Source organism: Pongo abelii, chromosome 14, assembly GCF_028885655.2.
Source record: "Pongo abelii isolate AG06213 chromosome 14, NHGRI_mPonAbe1-v2.0_pri, whole genome shotgun sequence".
NCBI lineage: Eukaryota > Metazoa > Chordata > Mammalia > Primates > Hominidae > Pongo > Pongo abelii.
In genome coordinates this window covers 120,235,031-120,252,559 of record NC_071999.2, presented here as the reverse complement: position 1 = coordinate 120,252,559, position 17,529 = coordinate 120,235,031, and the positions used below count along the sequence as shown (strand labels likewise).

At 57.6% G+C, this 17,529-nt stretch overlaps 1 protein-coding gene across 3 annotated transcripts in view; it reads left to right on the top strand.

Moving 5' to 3' along the window:
* The window catches only part of RASA3 (RAS p21 protein activator 3), a 144,707-nt gene that overhangs the window by 84,848 nt on the left and 42,330 nt on the right, over positions 1-17,529 (top strand). For 2 of the 3 annotated variants that reach the window (XM_054529318.2, XM_054529319.2), the window contains 4 exons: positions 2,976-3,070; positions 13,396-13,472; positions 15,676-15,756; positions 16,142-16,214. In XM_054529318.2, coding sequence (XP_054385293.1) covers positions 2,976-3,070; positions 13,396-13,472; positions 15,676-15,756; positions 16,142-16,214 — 326 coding nt within the window. Of the gene's footprint in view, positions 1-519; positions 540-2,975; positions 3,071-13,395; positions 13,473-15,675; positions 15,757-16,141; positions 16,215-17,529 lie in introns of those variants that run through there. The other variant, XM_063715070.1, reaches the window with a different exon arrangement.

Genomic DNA, 17,529 nt, shown 5'->3' with positions numbered 1-17,529 from the left:
AGCGAGTGAGGCGGGGGGGCGGGGGGGCTCAGCGAGTGAGGAGACGGGGGGGCGCTCAGTGAGTGAGGCGGGGGGCGGGGGTGCCCAGCGAGTGAGGCGTGGGGGCGGGGGGCTCAGCGAGTGAAGTGGGGGGGCGGGGGGGGCTCAGCGAGTGAGACGGGGGGGCGGGGGGGCGCTCAGCGAGTGAGGCGGGGCAGGAGGGGGTGTCCTGGCTGTCGTCCACCCTCGTGGTCTGCGCCATTAGAGGCCATTGGAGGGAGTCCACGTGGTGTGTCACTGGGTTTCTCTCTGAGCCTCCCTGGTGTTCCTTCTCCCACACGTGCTGGGGCCTGTTTCCTGTGCCGGCCCCCTCGGTTCTTGACTTGGCTCTCGCTTGCCCTCAGTGGTGGTTTCAGCATCCCGTGCAGCTCCAGATGGTCTGTGTATGTCTGTGTGGCAAAAGCTGAGCCGATGAGGTCGCCAGGCTGATCGTACGAACCCATGAGTGCCAGTGTGCTGTATCTGCGTCCCGGTAGCTGTGGAACTGACCGGCCCTGGCTGTGAGCGGGGGGTCCCGGAGCTGTAGTTTGCTGGGAGGGGGCTCCGGCCCCGGCTGTGAGCGGAGGTCCCGGAGCTGGGAAGGGGCTTCTTCCAGGGCTGTTCCCGGGGCTGCTTTGCTTTGCAGAGTGGACGGTGTGAGGTGCAGCCGGCTCCCCTGAGGACACGAGATGAAGGTGCTGACGTGCATGGCAGGTGTCAGGAGCACTGAAGGCAAACTGTCCTGATTCCGCATCTGTCCTTTAGGCATTCGGAAAGCGTCTTTGTGCCTCTTTCCACCTTCCGCATCTCCCACCATGTCCTGTGGCCACGTGGTGCCCCATCATGTGGCCGACCCTGCGCTGTCCCATAGGGTTTGGAGCTGGTGCTGAGCTGGGCGTGTCTCAGAGCCTCGGAGTTTGCGGACAAGGGAGGGGCCTGGCGGCCCAGGCCCACGGGCTCTGAAATTAGTCACAGAACGGACCAGTCAGGCTGAGAGGTCTCGCTCGCATGAGCCCGCGCAGAGGAGCTCCTGAGGGAAGATGCGTCCTGGGACCTCGCGGGGTGGGGACGCTAACATAGGAAGGAACACTGGCAGGATGGCGGGGACGGAAGCTCCCTCTCCCTGCAGCCCCGGCCTGCTCGTCTGTGGGGTGTGCAGAGTGGTACCTGCCCCTTCCGGGTCACTGCAGGACCGACTGAGATGGCGCCTGTGAGAGGCTGGCAGTGGAGTGTTCCCGAATTTACTGAGGCTGGACAAAGAGTCAGGCCGAAGCGTGCGGCTGCTGGATGCCAGGCCGGGGTTGTTCCGACGGGAGCCTGCGGAAGTTTTTTGAGACACGGAAATATAAAAGGATCTTCCTTGGAGGAGAGAACCGGGGCTGGGCTGTGCTGTCCTGGCGTGAGGCAGGGTGGCCGGGTAGGAGGCCCAGGCCGCTCCCAGGAGCCTGGGTCGTGCACAATGTGCTCAGACCCTGCAGCTGCAGACGCTGCGGTGGAACCGGGGTCTGTAGGGACCCAGAGTTTCTCGCTTCAGTGACTGGACCAAGATCCTTAAGGAGGGCGTGTGTGTCTCTGGGTACAGAACGAAGACGTGAGGAGTCTGCCAACATTTCCTTCCTCACTCCTGCTCTCATGTGTGCTCTGCGATGGGCTCAGACATCACATGTGTGTGCGACTCCCTAGGAGTTCACGTGCGTCTGTCAACAGAGGTGCACGTGCTGCGTGGGTGCTCGCCGTGGTGGGTGGCGTGGTCCGCAGTGCGTGGAGCCCACTGGCAGGGTTGACGTGGTGGTGCCATGAAGGGACGCAGGATGGGAGATGGCTCGGTGCCCAGCGCCTGACAAGCCCTGTCCTGCCGGGGATGGGATGGGCATGCGTTTGCCCCGCCACGGGAATGTTTCTGGAATGAGGTGAACGTATAAGCAGATAATAATGGTTATAGATGAGAATTTACACATATAAGTCCATACTAGGTAAACGTATATTGTACAAATATATTCTGATATGTATTTTCATTGGAAGTGTAGCCCCAAAGTACTAAGCCTGTTTAAGGCACAGGAAACTGTTTAGAGTGGACGTCCCCAGACTTTGGGGCCCACACAAGTGCCCAGGGACCTGTGGTGGTGCAGATTGCAGCCCACACCAGAGCTTCCGTTCTCCTCCGTCTGGAGAAGGCCAGGAATCTACACTTTCAGGCTCTCCAGAGGTCCCAGAAGGCGGCTCATTCATTATACTTTAGAGGCACAGATTCAGACCAACCCATGTTGAGTGGGAAGGTGGCAGCTCATTCTAGCTGTCAGTCCTGCCTGTGAATAACCTGAGCACCCACATGCATGCACACGCATGTGTGTCCACACACACAGAAAGCCCTCTAGGCACACGCGTGTTTCAGGCTGTAGCTCGCACGGGTGCACACGTGTCTGTCTTGCGGCATGATGCCACTGCCTTGGTGGTATGTGAGGCGTGAGATGTTCATTTGTGAGAACGGAGCTCTTGTGCACGCAGCAAGCTCTGAGGCACCTCCTGCCGTGAGAACTGGCCACGGACCACAGTGAAAGTGAGGTGCGCATTGCCAATGGAGCGGACGTTGCCGCCTTCACAACGAAGCCTCTGGAACGCCTTACTGGAAGGGAGACAGCGGAGACTTACCCCTATACCTGATTATTTTGACTTTTTAATATCAATTTTTAGAGACACAGTGCCACCATGCCCAGCTCATTCTTTTATTTTTTGTAGAGACAAGGTTTCACCATATCGCCCAGGCTGGTCTCAAGCGACCCTCCCCCCAGGCCTCCCAAGCGTGGGGATTCCAGGCGTGAGCCCCTCACCGGCCGGTGCCCCATTCTGAATTAAACTGTTGGAAATAAGCTGCGGTGATGATGGGCTGGCTTCTGCTCGAAGGCGTCCTGGCTCTGGGGCCTGTGCCCGTGGTGAAGTCTTCTCTGCTTGTTTTGCAGGGAAGGTGGCCATCCAGAAGGAGGACTTGCAGAAGTACCACAACAGGGACACCTGGTTCCAGCTGCAGCACGTGGATGCCGACTCGGAAGTGCAGGTGAGACCCTCGGCGCAGCCCCGAAAACCAGAGCCCCGGGACACCATGGGGCTTCGAGACAGGCCCGGCTTCGACTATGGCTAAAGACGTAGATCGGACTTCGGCCTTGACTGGGAATAACGATGAGCAGATTGCGTGTTCGCCTACTTGTGCTTGGAGTGAGCGTGGGCTCTGCCATGGATTTTCGGTTGTGCGTGTTTGCCCGCTTGTGCTGGGAGTGAGCGCTGGCTTCGCGCATGGATCTTGGGTTGTACGTGTTCACCCATTCGTGCTCAGAGTGAGTGCGTGCTCCGCGTGTGGATTTTGGGTTGTGCTTGTTCGCCCGCTTGTGCTCAGAGTGAGCGCAGTCTCTGCAATGGATTTTGCGTTGTGCGCGTTCGCCGGCTTGTGCTCGGAGTGAGCACGGGCTCCGCGCATGGATTTTGGGTTTTCCCTTTGGTTGCTGCCACCCTTTGTCATGCACAACTGAGGAAGCTGTGAAAACAAACATGGTGGGAAAGGACAGGCACGCATCATTGAGGGCCAAGAGAAAACACGGGTGGGGAAGGGCCGAGCCAGGGTCAGTCATCAGGGACTCTCACTTCCCCACGGTCGGCTGGGCGGGCTGCTCCCTGGCACGCGGTGCCAAGAAGGGTCTGAGCTGAAAGAACGTTCTCGTCTCCCGTGTCCGTTGTCGGAAGTGGCCAGGGGCTCACCCTGGCTTGCTGGGACTGTGTGCCGACTGGGGCTCACCCCGGCCTGTCCAGTGGGAGGAGCTTGTCCCACCTCCCCATGCAAGACCAGGGGCTCCAGTGCTGGGGCCCATGTCCCAGACCCTTGTGTTCACAGCTGCTCACGGACGGACGCACGGTGCCCAGCTGCCCAGCAACAGCTGCTCCAGGCTGGCCTGTAAGAGAGGGAGCAGTGGGGGTCAGTCCACCCAAGCCCAAGACTGCACCAGCTCCTGTGGTGTCACTCTGAGCCCTGGTCTGTGACACAGAGCAGCTGCAAAGGCCACAAGCAAGAGGCACTGTGGCCCAACCCTGGGACGTGGGGGGGTTTCCCGAGTGGGTCCTCAGCTGGGACCGCAGTGAGTGTCTGAGTGTAGGGTTGCAGCACAGCGGCCCTGGGACGTTGGGAGGGTGAGTGTCTGAGTGTAGGGTTGTGGCACAGCGGCCCTGGGACGCGGGAGGGCTTCCTGGGTCCTCAGCTGGGACGGCAGTGAGTGTCTGAGTGTAGGGTTGCGGCACAGTGGCTCTGGGACGTGGGAGGGTAAGCGTCTGAGTGTAGGGTTGCGGCACAGCGGCCTTGAGACGTGGGAGGGCTTCCGGGGTCCTCAGCTGGGACCACAGCGTGTGTCTGAGTGCAGAGTCCCAGCACAGGCCGCCAGGCTCGGAGCCAGCTCCCTCATCGGATTGCTGCCAACGTCCTCTGCAGGCCTCAGTTTTCCCATCTGGGTGGGTTTGTGAGGCGTGCTGGAATGGTGTGTGTGCCACTCGATGGCGCCTGGGGCATCGTAAAGTGGTGGCGGTGACGGTTATTTTTACTGCTGGAGGCTGGCATCCTGGACAAACCCCCAAAATAGGTTCCTTGTGAGGACTTTGCCCGAGACTTCAGCAGAGGCAACTGGGTGGGTCGGATGGAGGCTCCATGCCCACAGATTCAGGGCAGATTTGGGTTGGGGAACTGGATGGCCTGGTGTCCTCCGGGAACCCTTGTGCCCCGGGAACCCTCGTCCTCTGGGAACCCTCATCCTCCAGGAACCCTCTTGCCCCGGGAACCCTCATCCTCTGCGCTTCACTGGGTCAAGGTTGCCATCTGCCGAGGTCATGGGCTGTGCACACTCCCATGGCCAGCAAAGGGTTCATTCATGAAGTTGACCATGAGCCCAGCTGCGGGGGCGGGGTGAGGCCCTCGATGGAAATTAAGGAGTGGAGCCAAGAGGCCCTGGGTATGGCCCTGCCCCAAGGGACCTGTGCTAATTGTGCCTCACACTTAATTAACTCTGCTTCCTAGGAAAGCACTGGCTGGGGAACCCACACGTGCTGTGGAAAGTGAAGGATGCTGTGATTACTGCAAAACTAATGACTGTCCTCGCAGCCCCAGAGCACAAGGGCCCCAGCGCGCTGCTCCCGCGGACCTTGGCGTCCTGGCAGAAAGGCGGGGTTTCCCACGTGCTGCCCGGGAGACTGGGCTTGGTGACTGGGCCGCTCCCGCCTGCGCGTCGGCGAGTTCCCCGGCCCTTCTATTCTGGGATACCCGCCGTCGCTGGGGTCTCCGTCACAAGGGCCTCTGAGCAGCAGGCAGAGTGCGGCCTCGTCATTGGCCTCAGGTTCAACTTTGGTTTCATTGGCAGGTGTAGCTTTTCCTCTTTCTTGCCTTTTTTTTTTTTTTAACTGATTTAATTTTGAAATGGTTATAGATTTACAGGAAGGCACCAAAACAGTACACAGGAGTGGCAAGGGGCGAATTCCCACCTTTCCCTGAAAACGGAAGGCCGTGCTCCCTTCTCCCGGCTTCCACAGGCACCGCCGTGCGCAGCTGGTGCAATGTCAACCAGGATGCCGACGTTTGTGCAGTCCACGGACATTATCCAGATTTCACCAGTTCATAGGCACGTGTTTCTGTGTGTGTCTCTCTCTGTGTATTCTATGCTATTTTTTCCAGTTTTTTATGTGGTAAAACAGAGACATCATGAAATTTACTATTTTAACCATTTAAAACGTCCAGTTCAGTGGTACAGCATTAAATATATTCATAATATTGTACAACCATCACCACCACTCATCTCTAGAGCTCTTTTCATCTTGCAAAACAGAACCTCTGTCCTTCTGTCCCCTGGCTAGAGTTTTATTCACGCGCTCCCGTCTGCCTCTTCCCCGCTGGCAGCCCCATGGCACTCTGTCTCCGATGCGGGCCAGTCCCCGTGGCTCATGGGAGTGAGCTCTGCCCTGCTGGTCTTTCTGAGGATGATGTCGCTCCGCGTGACGTGCTCCAGGTTGCTTGTGGTATCAGAACCTCCTTCCTTCCGAGGCTGAGGAATGATCCAAGGTGCGAAGCATGTGCTGTTGCTCCAGTCGCCTGTCGATGGGCTGTTGTGACAGTCGGTGCAACTTCATCACAGGGTAGATGGTGTAACCACCATGACGATCAGGACTCAGACGTTGCATCTCCACAAAGCTGTAAATAAGAAAGCCGCAGGTTGATCTCACGGCTGGTGGAATCTCATAATTGACGCCCGAGGCTGCGTGCCCGTGGCCGAGCCCAGCATCCTCCAAGCCTGACTCTCACTGTCCGGAACGTGAGGATCCTGAACCGAGTGGTGTCAGTCTCTCGGGAATTTGCACTTTATGGAAGGCAAATGCGAGCTGTTGTCTAAAAGGGAGGAGGCAGGGTCAGTGCTCTCCAATGCCCGCTGATCCCGGGCAGGTGCTTCGGATGCTGCCCTGCTCGCTTCACTGACGTAGTCGGCCCCAACGCCACCCAAAACATAGCATGACAGGGAGCAGTGGCCCTGCTGGACTCCAGCCAACCTTTAAAACCTCAAATCCAGGCTGAGCACGGTGGCTCATGCTTGTAATCCCAGCACTTTGGGAGGCTGAGGCGGGTGGATCACCTGAGGTCGGGAGTTTGAGACCAGCCTGACCAACATGGTGAAACCCCGTCTCTACTAAAAATACAAAATTAGCTCGGCGTGGTGGCGCATGCCTGTAATCCCAGCTACTCTGGAGGCTGAGACAGGAGAATCGCTTGAACCCGGGAGGCAGAGGTTGCTGTGAGCTGAGATCGCACCATTGCACTATAGCCTGGGCAACGAGAGTGAAACTCCGTCTCAAAAAAAGAAGAAGAAAAAACCCCACAACTCCAGTCTCAGGAGCCACCATTTCATCGTAAGATGTCACAGTGACCGTCTTCAGGAAGGCAGGGGGTAGCCGTGTGGCTCCGTGAGTCCCTCCGCTCTGTGATTCCCAGGAACAGTCCCGTGTCCGGACAGCGAGTGTCACAGAAGCGGCCCACGGGGGAGGCCAGCGAGCAAGTCACAGAAATGGGGGAAACACAATTAAACCTTTCTTGCTTCCTTCTGGAACGGCCACTGTTGGAAAGTCTTTGTTAAATCACTTTATTATGCAGAGTTGTGCTCTCTGACCCTCCCCCGACGCAGGGCCAGCGGGGGAGATGCCAGTGTCAGATGCCAGCGGGGGAGATGCCAGCGTCAGATGCCAGCGGGGGCACCGCCTGTGACAGCGAGGCATCCGCAGTGATCTGGGCGCCTGGGGGTCACTGAGCTCCGTTTATAAACCGGGCGTTCAAGTGCATCTGTGACGTATTCAGAAAATAGCACAGCCCTGCAAGGGATCACAGCAAACCCCCCAGTCCGCCGTCCACCCGAGAGACACCTGCGTGTTTGCCCCTTGGAGTCTTCCAGTTGCACCGTGAAATCTCACTGGGCTAGAAATTCCAGACTCCCGCTACAGCCTCTGGGAATCTTGTGTTTGTGCAGCAGACAGTCCTCTGGGAAGGATTTTCAGAGCAAACAAAGTCACCGTCCGTCGTCAAGCTTTCACATCTCTCCAGGGTTGCAGGAGGAGAGGGCCGAGGCTGGGCTTCCTTCCTCATGGCCTCTGCGTCCTGTCTCATCTGCCCGCTGACTTTGTCTCCTCTCTGCGTCTGGCGTGGAACAGCCCTGCATCCAAGGCACCTCTGTCCTGGCTGCTCTCTGGGCTGCTGCCTGCTCAGCGGGGGACACAGCAGCTGGTGGGTGGGGCCAGGACCTTGACCCGGCTCTGCGTGCTGCTCTCTCCCTGGGGAAGGCCTTCCTGAGAAAGATGGATAGGGTCCACTGGCTGCTTTTTAGAAATTAATTAACTCTGTTTTGGGGGCAGTTCTGTGTTCACAGGGAAATTGAGCAGAGTACAGAGTTTCCATACACCCCTCAGCAGCCCCCACCCAGGGCCCCATGGGTGACAGCAGGTGACACTGCAGCCACGCGTTGTCAGGAGCTGGACGCTGGGGCCACTTTGCTATGTCTGTGAGTTCGCAGGAGTGCAGTGCCAGGGACCTCAGTGCAGCGTCCAGGCAGGTGCCGGGGTTGGCAGCCAGGTCCTCTCGTTCCTTTCCTGTGCGAATTTGTGCCTTTTCCCTTTTGCTCTTGGTAGCCTGGTTTGAGGTTTGTTAATTTTATTGATCTCTCAAGGAATTTGCCATTGGCTTTGATTTTTACCTATTGGTTTCCGATCTGACTTCTGTTTTCTGTTCTTGGGCTCTGGGTTTAGTTTACTTATTTTTCTCAGTCTCCCAGCTCTAAGCTCAGGTCAGCGTTCAGATCTCCCTTCTGCTCTAAGCTCAGGTCAGCGTTCAGATCTCCCTTCTGCTCTAAGCTCAGGTCAGCGTTCAGATCTCCCTTCTGTTCTAAGCTCAGGTCAGCGTTCAGATCTCCCTTCTGCTGTAGTCTGTGCGGCTGGCACTCCAGATTCCCTTCCACCCCGAGCACTGCTCCCGCTGCATCCCACTGATTTTGATGAGTAACACTTTCATTTCTGTTTATTCTGGAACATTTTAAAATTTGTCTTGTGTTCTCTGATCAGTGTGTTATTTAGAACCATGTTGTTTAACCTCTAAACGTTTAGGATTCTCCAGCCTGCGCTGGCACCTGCAGATTTACTCACTGGCTTTTTTGGCAGGAGAAAGGGCCTTCCAGGGGTGGGTTTTGTTTGTTCCCACTCCTGAATCAGCAGAAGACGGAAGCACACAAGTCAGCCGGTCGGGAGGGATTCACGCTGCAGGAACAGGAGCAGCCTTAGGACCTGATGGTGCCCAGCCAGGTGCCCCTGGACCCGGCCAGGAGCCGGGAGAGCCCACGGGGGCCGCACAGCCTGCTGCTGGGTACCAGGACCCCCCCATGCGGTTGCGACTCTTCCTGAAGCTCCCGAACATGAATAGAGCTGCCTCCGTCTGCACAGCCTTGCAAATCTGAATGCTTCTGTCCTGAGGGAGTTTGCGCCCGGCATTTCAGAACGGGGATGAAGCGGTGGGGATTCTTGGTTATTCTTGGGTCAGGCACTTTCTCCTGTCTTTGGTGGTCAGGCCACTCCTTTAGCCCGTGGATAGCCACGGATAGCAGGCCCGCTGCCAGGCGGTGAGGACCACAGGCGGATACTCCACTCAGCTCTGAGCTCTGATGGGTGCGGGAAGAGGAGCTGTGGTCTTGGTGGGATCTTTGTTGTCATTTTAGGCACCTGCTTTCCACGCCCACAGTGCTGGCGTGGGGTACGTGCCACCTCCCTGGCCCGACATCCTTGTGGCCCCTCAGGACCTGCTCTGGGGCTGCAGCCACAGGGCTGGAAGGCCACACCCAACCTCCGGGCCCCAGAGTCTCAGGACAGCAGCGGAGGCCCCACCTCCCACACCCGCCTGGGCAGCACAGACCCCGTTCCGTTCCCCCTGTGAGCGCTGGGTCAAGGGTGGGAGTGCCGTGGGGCGTGGTGTCAAGTGAGGGGGTGCCGTGGGACATGGTGTCAGTGTGGGGGTCCCATGGGACGTGGCGTCAAGTGTGAGGGTGCCGTGGAGTGTGGTGTCAGTGTGGGGGTGTCGTGGGGCTGCACTGACGTGGTGTCAAGTGCGGGGGCGCCGTGGGACATGGTGTCAAGTGTGTGGGGATGCCGTGGGGTGTGGTGTCAAGTGTGGGGGTGCCGTGGGGAGTGGTGTCAAGTGTGTGGGGATGCTGTGGGGTGTGGTGTTAAGTGTGGGGGTGCCGTGGGGCATGGTGTCAGTGTGGGGGTGCCGTGGGGCATGGTGTCAAGTGTGGGGGTGCCGTGGGGCATGGTGTCAGTGTGGGGGTGCCGTGGGGCATGGTGTCAGTGTGGGGGTGCCGTAGGGCATGGTGTCAAGTGTGGGGGTGCCGTGGGACATGGTGTCAAGTGTGTGGGGATGCCGTGGGGCATGGTGTCAGTGTGGGGGTGCCGTGGGGCGTGGTGTTAAGTGGGGGGGTGCCGTGGGGCATGGTGTCAAGTTTGGGGGTGCCGTGGGATGTGGTGTCAAGTGTGTGGGGGTGCCGTGGGGCGTGGTGTCAGTGTGGGGGTGCCGTGGGGCGTGGTGTCGTGTGGGGGTGCCGTGGGGTGTGGCGTCAAGTGAGGGAGTGCCGTGGGACGTGGCGTCAAGTGTGGGAGTGTCGTGGGATGTGGTCTCAAGTGTGGGCGTGCCGTGGGGCGTGGTGTTAAGTGTCGGGGTGCCGTGGGGCTGCACCGACGTGGTGTCAAGTGAGGGCTGAATGGCTTTATGTTCACTCTCTGACCAGGGGCTTCGGGGTGTGCAGGTGGCCCCAGAGCGCGGGAGCCTGGCAGGGCCACAGGTGAGCAGCCCACACGCCGACACTGGGGCCATCCCCCTGGGCGGCCCTCGGGCACTCAGGACTCTTTGCAGACACCCTCATGCCTGGGTCCCGCACACAGAGTTAAATGCCGGCTTGGGGGCAGTGGGGAGGGACAGCAGGGCACCCCCAGCAGGGTAGCCCACGCCCACAATGCAGGCATCCTGAGAGTTCGCAGGCAAGGGTTTCAGAAGGTGGGGAGGCCGAGGTTGTGGCAAAGTCATAAATCGGTATATGGAGGCCGTACGTCGGTTTGACCTGAGAAGGCAGACATCACAACATGTGGCCCACGGGTCGGATATAGAGCGTTTTTGATTTGTGATTGGTTAAGGAGGAGAAGCTTTGTCCAAACAATTGAGATCAGCAGAAAAGAATGTTGGCTCTGGCCCACGGGCATGACCCCCTCTGGCCCCTGAGGAAGAAACTCAGAATAGAGCCGGGTTCAGGGTTCGGGCCTGTGATCCCCCCTGCATTTGTGGTCTGTGTTGGTAGATCTGTTTGGTGAGGGTCTTGGTTTTTGAAAAACAATTTAGGAACATATGTTAAGATGCTATTTTTAACCTGGGAATAAATATCTCCTGACTAATTTTTTGGCTATTATTTTATTATTTATTTTGCTTATTAGGTGATATACCTCTCAAGGCTGGCAAGGTGTCTGGAATATTTTTGAAGGAACTCTAAGGTTTTTTAATCGTTTAGGTGGGTGGGGCCTAAGCGGGGTCCCTGCTCCATCCGAGGTTCTGCACCAGGCCACATGCTGCAGGGCTGCCATCGGTTCTGCCATCCACGTCTTAGCGCCAGGCATTCTGCCCGTCCATCCCGCCCTCCCACAGGCAGGGACAAGCCCTGCGGAACAGGCCTTGGCCTCCACGGAGCCTCAGGAGCTGGAGCTCAGGGCCGGGCCAGGCAGAGCCCCTGAAGCATAGATGAGTCTGTGTTTATCCCATCCATTCAGTGCCATTCAGGCTGGAGCAAATACAGGGACAGTGGTACACACAGGTAGGCACACATAGCCGCACACACACACAGGCAGACACAGTCACACATACACACAGGCGGTGCACACACAGGCAGACATGCACACACAGTCGCATGTACAGACAGGCGGACAAATACATACACAGGTGGACACACACAGCCACGTGCACAGACAGGCAGACACAGTCGCACACACACACAGAAGGACATGCACACAGCCACACACAGACAGGCAGACACACAGCCATGTGCACACAGATGGACATGCACACACAGTCACACGCCCACACAGACACATAGGCACATGCACAGAGAGGCAGACACACACAGACGAACATGCACACACAGGCGAACATGCACACAGCTGCACACAGGTGGACACGTACACACAAGCGGATACACACAGTTACATGCACACACAGGTGGACATATAGTCACATGCACATAGGTGGACACAGCCACACACACAGATGGACACACAGTTGCACGCACACAGGCAGACACACAGCCGCACACACAGGTGGACACACAGCTACACACAGGCGGACACGCACACACCAGCAGCACAGATGGACACACATAGTCGCATACATGCATAGGCAGACACACATACACACAGTTGCACGCACACAGGTAGACACACAGCCACACACACAGGACACATAGCTGCACACACACACAGCAGCACAGATGGACACACACACAGCCAGATGCACAGATGGACACAGGCGGACACACACACAAATGGACATGCACACAGCAGCATGCTCACACAGGTGGACACACAGAGCCGCACACACAAACCGCATGCACACACAGGCAGACACACAGTTGTACGCACAGACAGGTGGACACACACCCACAGTCATGCACACAGACAGACAGGTGGACAGACACACAGCGGCACACAGAGACAGACGGATCTAGAGAGACAGGTGGACCCGCATGGCAGCCTTGCTGTCTGTTCTGCTAGAAGCCCCCGTGAGCCTTGCTCTCTGTGTGAGTCTTGCCCTCTGCGTGAGCCTTGCCCTCTGCGTGAGCCTTGCCCTCTGCCTGAGTCTTGCCCTCTGTGTGAGTCTTGCCCTCTGTGTGAGTCTTGCTCCCTGTGAGTCTTCCCCTCTGTGTGAGTCTTGCTCCCTGTGTGAGTCTTGCCCTCTGTGTGAGTCTTGCTCCCTGTGTGAATCTTCCCCTCTGTGTGAGTCTTGCTCCCTGTGTGAGTCTTGCCCTCTGTGTGAGTCTTGCTCCCTGTGTGAATCTTCCCCTCTGTGTGAGTCTTGCTCCCTGTGTGAGTCTTGCCCTCTGTGTGAGTCTTGCTCCCTGTGTGAGTCTTCCCCTCTGTGTGAGTCTTGCTCCCTGTGTGAGTCTTGCCCTCTGTGTGAGTCTTCCCCTCTGTGTGAGCCTTGCTCCCTGTGTGAGTCTTGTCCTCTGTGTGAGTCTTCCCCTCTGTGTGAGTCTTGCCCTCTGCGTGAGTCTTGCCCTCTGTGTGAGTCTTGCTCTCTGTGTGAGTCTTGCCCTCTGTGTGAGTTTTGCTCTCTGTGTGAGCTCTCCGAGGTTCCTGCAGGCCTCCATCCGGCCTCGCCCGAGGGGAGGTAAAGGCAGTGGCCCCTGCTCGGGAGACAGCTGTGCTTCCCCTCCGCTTTGTCCTGACGGACACACAAGAGCAGCCTGCAGCGTCATGCCTTTGGGGGTCAGCTTCACTGAATGGCTGTCTCCCACATGGTTGGACCCCTCACTTCTGAGGCAGTGACCTGGTCTCAGCAGAGCCGAAAGCCTGGGCAGCCGCATGGCGCCGAATGGTCAGGCGGGCAGCTCTCCTGGAGGAAGGCCACAGCTGGGACTCTGTGTCCCAGGGGTGGGGTGGTTGGTTGGACGTGCCCATCGGCCAGGGCAGGGCAGAGCCGCCTGCTCCCTTTGTCCTCTAGGCTTTCCCTGGGCTGCGCGGCCCTGGTGGCCTGTGGGAGCAGCGCCACAGCTTCTGACACCCCGTCCTCGTGCCTTGCAGGGCAAAGTGCACCTGGAGCTGCGGCTGAGCGAGGTCATCACAGACACTGGGGTCGTCTGCCACAAGCTCGCCACACGGTAAGACACGTCCTCACCAGGGACTGAGCGCGCAGCGAGTGGCACATCTGGCTCCCGAGGAGCACGCAGGGGTTTTCAAACCAACGCACAAGAATTTCCAGAGCCGGTGGCTCCCCAGAATGACACTGTTTAGAGGTTCTGGCCCTCCAAGGATGACGCTGTTTTAGAGGTCTTGAACCCCCAGGATGATGCTGTTTTAGAGGTTCTGGCCCCACAAGATGACAGTTTTAGATGTCCTGGGCGCCCAGGATGATAGTTTTAGAGGTCCTGGCTCCCAGGATGACACTGTTTTAGAGGTCCTGGCCGCCCAGGATGATGCTGTTTTAGAGATTCTGGCCCCCAGGATGATGCTGTTTTAGAGGTGCTGGCCCCCCAGGATGATGCTGTTTTAGGGGTCTCGGCCCCCAGGATGACGCTGTTTTAGAAGTTCTGGCCCCTCTCCAGGATGATGCTGTTTTAGGGGTCCTGGCCCCCAGGATGACGCTGTTTTAGAGATTCTGGCCCCCCAGGATGATGCTCTTTTAGACGTCCTGGCCCCCAGGATGACACTGTTTTAGAGGTCCTGGCCCCAGGATGACACTGTTTTAGAGGTTCTGGCTCCCAGGTGACGCTGTTTTAGAGATCCTGGCTCCAGGATGACGCTGTTTTAGGGGTCTTGGCCCCCAGGATGATGCTGTTTTAGAAGTTCTGGTCCTCCTCCAGGATGACGCTGTTTTAGAGGTTCTGGCCCCCAGGATGATGCTGTTTTAGGGGTCTTGGCCCCCAGGATGATGCTGTTTTAGAGGTCCTGGCCGCCCAGGACGACGCTGTTTTAGAGATTCTGGCCCCAGGATGACGCTGTTTTAGAGGTTCTGGCCCCAGGATGATGCTGTTTTAGAGGTTGTGGCCCCCCAGGATGATGCTGTTTTAGGGGTCTTGGCCCCCAGGATGACACTATTTTAGAGGTCCTGGTCCCAGGATGATGCTGTTTTAGAGGTTCTGGCCCCCCAGGATGATACTGTTTTAGAGGTTCTGGCCCCCCAGGATGATACTGTTTTAGAGGTTCTGGCCCCCCAGGATGATGCTGTTTTAGGGGTCTTGGCCCCCAGGATGATGCTGTTTTAGAGGTCCTGGCCACAGGATGACGCTGTTGGTCCTGGCCGCGGGATGATGCTGTTTTAGAAGTTCTGGCCCCCCTCCAGGATGACGCTGTTTTAGGGGTCCTGGCCCCCAGGATGACGCAGTTTTAGAGATTCTGGCCCCCCAGGATGATGCTCTTTTAGACATCCTGGCCCCCAGGATGACGCTCTTTTAGACGTCCTGGCCCCCAGGATGACACTGTTTTAGAGGTCCTGGTCCCAGGATGACACTGTTTTAGAGGTTCTGGCTCCCAGATGACACTGTTTTAGGGGTCTTGGCCCCCAGGATGATGCTGTTTTAGTAGTTCTGGTCCCCCTCCAGGATGACGCTGTTTTAGAGGTTCTGACCCCCCAGGATGATGCTGTTTTAGGGGTCTTGGCCCCCAGGATGACGCTGTTTTAGAGGTCCTGGCCCCAGGATGATGCTGTTTTAGAAGTTCTGGTCCCCCTCCAGGATGACACTGTTTTAGGGTCCTGGTCCCCAGGATGACGCTGTTTTAGAAGTTCTGGCCCCCTCCAGGATGACGCTGTTTTAGGGGTCCTGGCCCCCAGGATGACGCTAATTTAGAGGTTCTGGCTCCCAGATGACACTGTTTTAGAGGTCCTGGCTCACAGATGACGCTGTTTTAGGGGTCCTGGCTCCCAGGATGACGCTGTTTTAGAGATTCTGGCCCCCCAGGATGATGCTCTTTTAGACGTCCTGGCCCCCAGGATGACACTGTTTTGGAGTTCCTGGCTCCCAGATGACGCTGTTTTAGGAGTCCTGGCCCCCAGGATGGTGCTGTTTTAGGGGTCCTGCCCCCCACCCCCCCGATGACACTGCTTTAGATGTCCTGTCACACACTCCCAGCGTCCTCACTAAAGCACATGCTCACCTTAGAGGTGTTGTCTTGGGCTTTTGCAAACAGCCAGCGTGATTCAGCATCACACCGAGGCAGAGTGGCTGGTGTGGCCCTCCCTGCCTTCCAGTGAGGAAACTGCATCTCACCGCTTGAACTCAGGCCTCCTGCCCGACCCAGAGCTGTCTCACCATTTGCCCGGGTGTCCGCGTGCCCTCCTGATGCCGCCTCTGCTTCTCTCCTCAGCATCGTCGAGTGCCAGGGTCTCCCCATCGTGAACGGACAGTGTGACCCCTACGCCACCGTAACGCTGGCAGGACCCTTCAGGCAAGTTGCCTCACTCCTCAGGTTTCTGTTCTGGTCCTGGGGGGCTAGGTTCCAGCTCTGAAATCACGAGACCACTGCCTCATTTGGGAGGAGGCAGGAGGTTGCGCTTTGAGGTAGAACATGAATTTTTACTTCCTTTTGTTTTCTTTATTGCTCTAAAATTGCTTTGTAGAAAATGAAGCCTTCGTGCCCTTCACGCTGGGTATTTTTGGCTCAGTAAAGGTTCCTGATTTGCATACCATCTGGAATTGGAGACCAGCAGAAATATTTATAAAATAAATAAAGGCAATAAGTGACTTGTGCATTTGAGAGCTCAGTTTTACGACTGAGAGACTTGGAATCAGCAGTGTTGCTTTAATCCCAATCCTTTCTCTCTCGATAACAGATCGGAAGCAAAGAAGACGAAAGTGAAGAGGAAGACCAACAACCCCCAGTTCGATGAAGTGTTTTATTTTGAGGTTGGTATCTTCGTGGGTCAACGTCAAGTGGAAACTCTGCACCTGAGACACGTTGGCAGAAAGTCTGGATCAGAACGATCTCGGTCTCTTCCCTCTGGAAGGAACTTCCAGAGAGGAGCCAGCCCCGCCGGCTGGCCCTGGGTTCCCTCCAGAGAGGAGCCAGCCCAGCCGTGGAAGTTCCTTCCAGAGCAGAGCAAGCCCGGCCGGCCGGCCGGCCCACCGGCCCGCCCTGGGATCAGAACGATCTCCATTTCTTCCCTCTGGAAGTTCTTTCCGGAGAGGAGCGAGCCCCACCAGCCGGCCCTGGGTTCCTTCCGGAGAGGAGTGAGCCCAGCCAGCCAGCCCTGGGGATTGGACCCGTGGCCCCAGGACCTTTCCCTCCTCTCCCGAGAGAGAAAGGCCATTCGTTGTCTCCCGAACTGGCCCAGATTTGAGTTAAAAGATGACAGATTAATGCTTTCCAAATTACCAGGACCTTGGGGGTTTTTGTTTTTTTGGCTGCTCCACCCAAGCATCCCTAAGCAGGCGGAAGGCTTGTTCCAGTGGAAATAGGCAGGGTTTTGAAACAAAGGGGAAAGGATTCAGACACAGAGATCCTCTCAGAACATGAAGCACCAAAATCCGTGAAAAGGAGGGTACAAGGGTGCCCCTGGTGGAGTGGGACCCGTGGCGCAGTTTTGGGACAGCTGCATCTCATGGAGTGAGGGCCTGCCATGTGGCTGGTGCAATTTTGGGACAGCTGCATCTCGTGGAGTGAGGACCTGCCATGTGGCCGGCGCGGTTTGGGGACGGCTGTGTGCAGGGCCTTTAGGCAGATGCTCTTCCCATCCACAAATGTTCCCCTGCACAGGCCCTGGAGATGTGAGGATGGATGAGGCCTCTGTGGCAAGAGCATGGCCAGTCACGCCTGAGGGGTCGGGCGGGCTCCCCTGAGCCGTGATGGCTGAGCGGGGCTTGATGCATGCAGCTCTCAGGGGACCATAGGAGAGTGGACCTACCGGTCAGTGGGTCCTGACTGAGCAGGACCCACTGGCACTGCTGAGGCTCGAAAGGGCCCCACAGGCAGAGGTGGGAACTTGGTGTCCGAAGCCAGAGCCAGGCTTTCAGGGCCACTGTGAGGAGGGCTTTGGAGGTGGAATCTGTTCTCTGTCTCAAATGGAAGCCTCACTTATAGACAGGCAGAGAAGATGGTTTTGCCAGAGCGAGGGAAGGCAGGGAGCTGCCAGGCTCCCAGGGGCCGGGTGGGCCCTGTTGGAGGTGCAGGATCTGCACCTCCATCCTGCAGCATGGACCGAGTTCCAGGTGGCAGCTCCCC